We start from the raw sequence: 9,428 nt of genomic DNA on the forward strand, positions 1-9,428 counted from the left end.
TCTCTCTCTCTCTCTCTCTCTCTCTCTCTCTCTCTCTCTCTCTCTCTTCTCCCCACTCAGAGATCAAGCCAGCGTAGAGACATGCCTCGAACTACACAGGGAGGCTCAAGACCGAAGTGTGCCCGGGCCTCCTGCAAGAACATCCTGGCCTGTCGCAGTGAAGAACTCTGTATGGAGTGCCAGCACCTAAGCCAACGAGTAGGTTCTGTGGCCCACCGGGGTGAGCCAACTCCCGAAGAGCCCCCTAAACAGCGCTGCCGGGCCCCTGCTTGTGATCACTTTGGCAATGCCAAGTGTAACGGTTACTGCAATGAGTGCTACCAGTTCAAGCAGATGTATGGCTAAGTGCAAACACACTGGTTCAGCAAGAAGGAGCCTCAAACTGCCATTCAGAGTGGTGCTGTGGTCCAGACCCCTGAGTGCCACAGGAAGGGTGGGCCCTGGGACAGTGGCTTCAAGTGTCTTTGAGCAAAGTAGGCAAGATAAGCTCTTCCTTCATTGTGGCCATGACCATCAGGTTAGTAACCAAGACTATGCCCTGGTGGGCTGAGAGTAGACCTGGTTACCAGCAGTGCATGATGTCAGGTTCAGCCTGAAGCTGCTGCTGCTTGTCTACCAGGAGGCTGGGGAGATCTTTAGGCATGGAATGCATGCTAGGACTGGCAGCAGTTCCTGAGCCTGGCTGCCAGGAAACAGGAAGCAAGGCATATGGGAAGGTAGGATGGAGACTGGAACCATCCTAGTGCCCCCTGGAAGCTTTTCTCAGAGAGCCAAAGCTGAATTCTCAGAGCACCAAGACCCTCCTCAAGATGCTAGAGGTAGCTCAGGGAAAACGGACATCAGCAGAGCGCATCTGTGGTCAGTGGACTTCCCTACCTGCCCACGTGGCTCCCAAGGTTCTGTAGGAAAGCAGAGCCACACACCAGATCCTGCGGCTGCTGAAATGAAACATGTTCACATGGTGACAAAACAAGCTGCTCTTGACTATATTGTATGCACCTTCTAGACAGCAGAATATCTTAGTGGAAAGACATGCCAGCATTGGCCATTGTTGTCTCCCATTCCAAAATGATTAAGTTTGGATTGAGGTGTGTATCAGAGTGTGTACATATGTAATATACCCTTATATTATGTATGAGGGATTTTTAAAATGTTGAAATGATGCCCTAGAGGCAGTAGAAAGACTGAATAATAATAACCTATTTTCTGGTTGTTGTCAGGTTGCCCCTGGCTTGTTATGTGAATTCAACAAGCTGCCTTCTTACAGGGAGCCCTCATTCTCCTTTATTTATTATGAACTTCAAAGTTATTTAAATGAAAAGTTCTTTCTGCAGTATTCTCTTGAAAAAACTTTCCACCATGTTCTGGGAACCTGGCAAGTTCCTGACCACAGAGTGTGGTGGGGCAGTTGTCTTCTCTCTACTTGTTGCCTCCCTAGGAAAGAAGGGGTTGCTTTCTTTATCAATAAAGCCTGTATGTAGAATCTGCTGCTTCTTATGACTCCCCGGCTACACAAGAAGAAATTGTTGTCTGTCTTCTATAGATGCTTCTAAGTATCCTACCTCTTTGAAGAAAAGATAGGGATGGAATAAGGTAACAATGGGAATAAGGGATGGAATAAGGAAACAATCACGACCTTTGCTTACTATGTAAATGCTGTGCCCCTTGGGTACTGGATAGGAACAGTGAGACAGCAAAGCCAGTAGCCATGAGGATGAGGAGGTTCTGCCATTGGCTTGCAGCTTCTGTGTGTGCTTTGGACTTGCTTTAGGAGGGCATGCAGCTTTGCAGAGATAAAGGCTGACATCTGGGGTCTAGCCCAGCCCCTGAAGATACTTGTGATGTCTAACTCTAGATAGCTGTTTCTCTTTATATCTTCTGTGTGTCTTTCCCTGACATATGTCTTTGTCTTTCTTTCCCAAAGATGTCAAATACAATGCAACGTTTTCATCTAGTTCTTTCAAAGTTAATAGCCTAAAGTTCTGTATCTATTGATATTGATATTTTCATTGTTAATGTGAAAGCATGAAATTATTTATACTTATTATAGAAAGTATGTGAAATTTGCACAGTTGTCTTTCAAAGGATGGGGTCTACCATTTTTGGACTTCAGATTATCTTAAAGAACTGTAACTTCACAAAAGTCAATATTAAAAAAATAAATTATTTAAGAACAAATTCCAGTGCTTTCAGTTAATGAGTGTTGGAAGAAGATGGGCTCAGATGTGAAGATTTTGATGTATACTGGGCCATGGGTGCACCTCTTACCCATGGAAAGAATGATATCTTCTGAAAATAATCAGAGGGTTGAAGAGATGGCTCAGTCCATAAGTGCTCACTACACAAACTTGAGGCACTGAGTTCAACCCACGTCACCTGTACACAAGCCAGATGGGATGGCACATGCAAATAGATGCACATGTACTCACACAAAAGAATATGTACACACACAGAGAGAGACAGAGAGAGAGAGAGAGAGAGAGACAGAGACAGAGAGAGACAGAGACAGAGAGAGACAGAGACAGAGACATGAAATAATCAGTGCATGAGAATAAGTCCATATACTCAAGTAGTCTTTGGGTTCAATATCGATGTCACAGAAACCAGATGTATGTGGGAAAGCCTCTCTCCCTACACCTCTCCAGGGGCCATACAAGGTCTCTAGCGACTCCTACTGGAGCATTTATGAGGTAGAGAAATGAAACAACAAGGAGAGAGTGACAGAAAGAAGGAAATCAGCAAGAGAAAGACTGGTGTGAGACTCCTGAATCAGGCAGGAAGAGTTAGACTGGATGTGATAACCACCAGAGTTGGAGAGTTACCAAGTCACCCAGTGGAAAAATGAAGCACTTTCCACCGCTTATCTCTTACATTGTAATTGCTAGCACGGCATTCTGTGATCATCCAAAAATGTTGGACAATCTCCCCACCGGGTAACAAGAGCATAACTGCAGTATAGTCCTTTGTCTCAGTACTGACAGCATCTAAAGACAGCACCAGATTACTGACGATCAGGGCTCAGTCACACACACTATATGCCAATCTCAAGCCCCGGGTGGTTTTTTACCCGCTTTCATAACTGACCAGCAGAAATAACAGTCCATGGACTCTTCCTCAGTTTTAACTAATTTTATTTAGTGGTCATAGATGTCAGGGAAGCATATTTGTTCTTTTGTTATTAAGTCACCACTGTGACTTTCCTGTCGAAATAGACCATATCCCCTCAGACACAAGCCAAAATAAATCTGTCAGTCCTTAGGCTGCTTCTCATGGGATATTTGGTCACAGTAATAAGTAAACAAGCAAGTCACAGCAAACAAGGTAAGTCAGATAATTTCTTTATGGCCAGCTCCAAGACACAAAGTTGGGGTAAGATTATAGTATATATTTTGATTTACCTTGAAGACAAGTTTTTATTTCTTTAGCCTACTTTGTGATAGAGTTTATAAGGCAGGAACCATTGAGAGTGGCCCCTACTCCCACCCTCTCCGAATGCATCATCCATGGAAAACTGGGCCAGGACCACCACTTGAGCTCCTAAAGTTATCCTGACCATTGCTAGATTTTAAAACCATGACTTTGAAAAATTATCCTAAAAACACTTTTAGCTTATGAAAAATTATAAAATAAAAGTTCAGTGAACTCCCATGTACCAACATTTTGTTAAATTCGTTTCTTTTGCTTCAAATTATGTGATGGACTGATTGAAGGCAGATCCCAGTTATATGACATCACGCCCACAAGCGTGCTTGTACGCATCAGAATGTAGCTCAGATTCATAAAAATGTGCTACTACATAAGCACCTTCACAGCTCTAGCTTAATTACGTTCCGTTTCCTTGTGATCCAATCCATAGGATGTCTGGGCGTAATGGTTGTTTTTTGTTTTGTTTTTGTTTTTTTTGAGAAATGCATTCTGAGAACTGTGCCATTGATTTATTTCATCATTGTGTGACTGTCAGAGTGTTCTCACAGAAGCAACAGTGGCTGCCACGTTACTATGTGATATAATTTTTATGGTACCACCCTCCTGTGTCATCAATCAAGATATGCCACTGTGAGTTGTATTGCTGGATTTTGATTTTCAAATTATACACTACATAAAATAAAGTCTACTTCTGATTATTTTTGTAAGGCTCTTTTATTCTCTAATATTTCATTTTACTTTTACCTACTATCAATTCATTGGAACTGTTGAGATGCTTGAGATTTGTTTTTGTTCTGCTTTGGTTTTGTTACGTTTCTGAGACAGGGTCTTGCTTATGTAACACTAACAAATATGTAACAAATTGATACTAACAAAGTTGGCCTTGAACTCGTGGCTGTTTTCCTGACCCAGGCTTCCAAGTGCTATGATTACAGGTATGTGCCACTACGCCCAGCCTGTGACAGTTATTCTACAGAATACCCCTTATTCTGTATCAGAATCCTTGATTCTTGTGGCAAGATGAATTTGATCCTTCCTTTTGCTATTTGTGGCTCAGTGATGGTACGAGGTATCCTTCTACAATCCATTCCATCTGACGGTGTGAAGACTTACCCAGGAGGCCATAAAGTCTCAAAAGGATCCCCTCCCTTCTCTTCCATTCTTCCTCCTATCTTTCAACCAGCATGATAGATTAGAATTCCTCAGTCAGCATGATGAACATTATCATCTGACCATAACTCACTATGATTTCTACAGTAGGAAATGACATAATTAACCTCTGACTCAGAGAATGGCATCCAGACAGGGGAACAGAGAAAGTTTAGAAGGGCACCAAGGACTGGGTCAAAGGAAGGCTTCCATCTGAAGTGGGTGAACCTCTGGGGGCTGTGTGGGTCACCTTTTCATGTTATAGGTACACTTATTTTTAATTTAAAGTGGGGGACTCCTGACCTTTTCAGAGCTGGAAAGAAAATATTTCCCTAAAAGGCAGACAGCCCCAAAACTTGGGTAAAAAGAAGTATTGTTTCTTCAGTTCCCAGAAGTTCACCCCTACTGTTGCCAAATGACACCTTTGTACACCACAGGGTAGCATGTTGCCCAAATGGGGCTCACAGTGCTCAATGTCTGATTTTTTTCCATGCTTCAGGGGGTACTACCCTCTCTTCTTAGCCACCTCTCTAACCCCCACTCCCACATCCGACACCTGTGAGGTGGATCTCAAATCCATCCCTGCCCTCTGTCCTGGACTTTAGCCTGAGCTCAAGCATGTTTCTGTTTAGCTACTTCCTCCTTCCTCTTTTCAGCCCTCTCTTACTTACTATAGCTTTACCTGCTCATACTTTCCTTAAGCTAAGACTACATGCTGGCCTCACCCAAACGCCTACAGCGCAGGGGTACACACACTAAGTCCTAGAAGAAGAAAATAGGACAGTATCTTTAAATTTGGATATCTTTAAATTTGATCTTAAAAGCATGAAATAAATTATATTGATATGCAAGCTGGCACTGCTGCCCTCTGTTCCTCAGTGTTAACATTGGGTCACTGTCATATGAGCAGTTACTGTCATGTGAGTAATTGTGAGTGATTCTGCTCAGGCAAGCCAGTGATCTCTGTTCATTCACTCGGATGCAGAGTTTCACCTAAAAACCCCTTTGTTGTATGCATGCTCAACCTTGGAAACCAGGTTTGTTTTTCCTGGTCTTGAGGATTGGGCCTTCCATAAGTTAGGGCAATGTTTTACTACCTGGAAACCAGATTTTTTTTCAGTTTCCTTAAACATTACCCAAGGAGATGACTTGACAGTTAAGAGGCCTTGCAGTCTCAGGCCTTGCAGTCTCAGGATTAGTTCCCAACACCCATACTGGTGCCTCAACTGCCTGAACTTTTAGCTCCAGGGCATTCAGTGCCCTCATCTGGCCTCCACACTCGCACATGCGCGCGTGCACGCACACACACACAAACACTTAGTGAAATAAATCTTTTAAAAACATATTATCCAAACAAACTGTTTCCAGCTTTGAATCCCTCTGATGGGGAAAATCAACTTACCTTTACATTTTCTCCGCTAGGTAACATCATAGAAGGAAGGGAGTCCAAATATCATACGAAGAGCTTGATATTTTATAACAGAAACATTTATCTTCCTGGACCCATTACCTGCAGTTACTCAGCCTTGAGCAATTTGTCTCATGCCTCTGCACTTCTCTTTTCTTATCTAATAAACATTTGAGAATATATTAGAGAAGCAGAGAAAAAGTTCAGTGAGTAAAGACACTTGTCTCACAGACCTGGTGACCTGAGATCTATCCTCTGTAACCACCTAAAGGAAAAGGAGAGAACTGATTATGTTATGTTGTCCTCTGACTTCCACACAAGTATACACAGGACACACACACACACACACACACACACACACACACACACACACATAATTTTTATGGTTAATTTTAATATCAACTTGCTACAAATTAGAATCAGCTCAGTCAGAATCTTCAACTGAAGAATTATCCTGTTTGCCTTAATTGATGCTGGATGGTCCCCCCTCCCCATCCCTGTTGTGGGTGGCACCTGGGAGCAATCCATATAAAAGGGCGTGGCAGAAGGAAGATTACTGGCCTCTGGCCCCCTTGGCTTTTCATCTTAATTTAGCCTGTTGTTGCTGCTGCTGATTCCTTCACTGGTACCAGAACCAGTGTCTTCAGGTTTCCATCATAGACTAAGGACCAGGTGCCCTCTAGAACTTTCCACATTTTCAACACATTATCAGCAATTGTAAAGATATTTAAAACTTTATACTCACATTTCATTCTAACAAAGGCTAAAGATTTCCCAAGCTAAAGATTTTCCAAATTACTAACTTTTAACTCAAGTGTTTAGTTAATAATAAGAAAAGAATTGCTTTAATATATAAATACCTCAGGTGTACACTGCAGCTGCATACTCTAAACTTTACTCCCTTCCATGAGAACTAGTGATTCTAACCCCTGGTCACACATTAGAGTCACTGGAATGTGAATGGGAAATATCTGAAGTCTACAAGTGCCATCCCAGGCCAAGGATGAGAAGAATGTCCATGTTGGCACGGTTCAAAGTCCTCTGAACTTGGCATGGTGGCATATACATCTGTAATTACATTACACAAGAGACTGAGGCAGGGAGGTTATGAGTTCCAGGCCAGTCTGTGTGCGTACAAGACAGGAGGTTCTCTAGAGAACAGAGTCAATGGGATGAACATATATGGTTGTGTGTGTGTGTGTGTGTGTGTGTGTGTTTGTATGTCTGTGTCTGTGTATCTGTCTGTATGTGTGTCTGTGTCTGTCTGTGTATCTCTCTATCTATCTCTCTCTGTGTGTATGTGTGTGTGGTGTGTGTGGCTGTGAAATTTTGTATAGGTTTATATATGTGTTTGTGTGTGTGACTGTGTGTGTTTGTGTGTGTGTATACACAAATTATCCTGTGAGTAAAGGTGGATCAACACACGTGCCACCAGTGTATGTGTGGAGATCAGTGGACAACTTTTCAGTTTTATTTTTTTCCATCATGTGAATTCTGGTGATTACACTCTAGTCATTGAGCTTGGTGGCAATTGTCTTGATAAGCCATCTCACCAACCCTTCCACTTTTTTATATAAGAAGGACAATTGGTTACTGTCAACTTACACAGTAATCAAGAAGGAGCATGTGTGTGTATCTTGAGAAAGATCAGCAAATGGAAGCAGAGTTTCCTGATGCTAAGACACTTGGGGTAGGGTGAAATTTAGGTGATGGAGTTCTTGCCTAGCAGAAAGACCTGGATTCAACTCTCCCCACCATATAAACTGAGTCTGGCTGTGCTTGCCTGTAATCCCAGCACTTGGGGGGTCAAGGCAGGGGATGAGAAATTCAAGATCACCCTCAGCTCAAGGCCAGACTTGGCTACCTAAAATATTGTCTCAAAAGCAAATAAGTCAGTAAACCTCAAAACAAAGCAAGGAATTTGTAGCTCTGACATAACAAAGAAACAAAGAAACAAACAAAAACAAAAAGAGAACAAAACAAAACCTCTTTCATTGCCCACTCCACACTCTGCTGCTTCAGATCATCTCTCATCTACTTATCCGAGTGTTCTAATTTTCCACTATCTGTTCATTGAAAATCTGCAAGGGTTTGAAGGGGCTGGATCTTACTTGAGGGCTTGCCCTTCAAAATCCTTCAGGTCTTGGATGTTCCACACCCCCTCATTCCAACCATTAATGAGGGTGAAACCAATTAGCATGTAGTTGAATATTAGTTTCACAAATACATGCAACATTACTCTGTAAACTCCGGTCTTATAGATTTTTCCAGTAGCATGAGTCAAAAGATAAGAAGGACTAAAACTTCACGTTTCTCATGATCATCTTTTGAAAAAAAAAGCTTCAATCAGTTTGAACTTTAGAATTTCTTACACAAAGAGCATTCAAATATAATATGGGTATCTGGAGGCTGGGGGTGAGGTGAACCTCCCTTGGAGATCTGAAGATAGCAGTAAGTTTAATATTTTCAAAGCCAATACTCTGAAGTAACAAGAAATAGTCACCAGCTAGCAGCTGGTTATTTATGGTGTTTTCTGTCTCATGCTTGCAGTTTGATGCTCATGTAGTCACCATGGAGAAGGGTTTCAAACAAAAGACTGATGTTACTTGAGTCTAAGACATTCAGACTTCCCCAAACCAAAAACAGGCTGGGAGGTAAAAATAGTGCTGGTAGACATTAATACCAAATAATAGTGTTTAACAAATAGATATTTTTAAAACAACAACAAAAACTAAAACACCAGGAATCATTTCCGAGAGGGAAGAGGAATTTATTGATACAAAGAATTCTGGCCCCACAGGATCTGTACCACTAACCCTATATAAGCTTCACAAGCCCCTTAAAGGATCGTAAAATGCTGTGTCTATTAAACACCAAAATTAGAGATCTTTTATCTAAACAAATTTTGCTCACCTTTTGTTCTCTAAGTAGGATTTAGTATTTGTTTATTTGCTTGTTTTTGTTTCTTTGAGACAGGGCTTTGCCACGTAGTGCTGGCTTGGCGGGAACTTATTATGTAGACCAGACTGGCCTTGAATTCAGCAATCCTCTCTGCTTGGAATCTTAGGTGATGGGATTATGGGCTTTCACCATCAGATTCTTCTAGAATTCTGTATTTTTTTTTAAAGAGACAACATAAGGTCACATGTCTGAGTAAATAGTCTGTCAGAAAATGTGCTAATAGTTGTGCGAACAATATAGTAAGCACATCATCTAGGCCTTCAGAGAAACAGAAAATTATGCTATAAAATCTTACTTAAAAAAATGAAACAGAATACTATGTTAGCCGGGCAGTGGTGGCCTATACTTCTAATCCCAGCACTTGGGAGGCAGAGGCAGGCAGACTTCTGAGTTCAAAGCCAGCCTAGTCTACAGAGTGAGTTCCAGGACAGCCAGGGCTACACAGAGAAACCCTGTCTCCAAAAACCAAATATATATATATATT

At 41.8% G+C, this 9,428-nt stretch overlaps 1 protein-coding gene across 3 annotated transcripts in view; it reads left to right on the plus strand.

Moving 5' to 3' along the window:
• The window catches only part of Tnfaip3 (TNF alpha induced protein 3), a 15,290-nt gene extending 13,112 nt beyond the window's left edge, over positions 1–2,178 (plus strand). For all 3 annotated transcript variants that reach the window (XM_028782615.1, XM_028782616.1, XM_028782614.1), the window contains one exon: positions 61–2,178. In XM_028782615.1, the coding sequence (XP_028638448.1) occupies positions 61–345 (285 nt within the window). In that variant the 3' untranslated portion in view covers positions 346–2,178. The remainder of the gene's footprint in view (positions 1–60) is intronic.
• Positions 2,179–9,428: the final 7,250 nt, after the last annotated feature.

Source organism: Grammomys surdaster, unplaced genomic scaffold (assembly GCF_004785775.1).
Source record: "Grammomys surdaster isolate TR1022 unplaced genomic scaffold, NIH_TR_1.0 806, whole genome shotgun sequence".
Taxonomy (NCBI): domain Eukaryota; kingdom Metazoa; phylum Chordata; class Mammalia; order Rodentia; family Muridae; genus Grammomys; species Grammomys surdaster.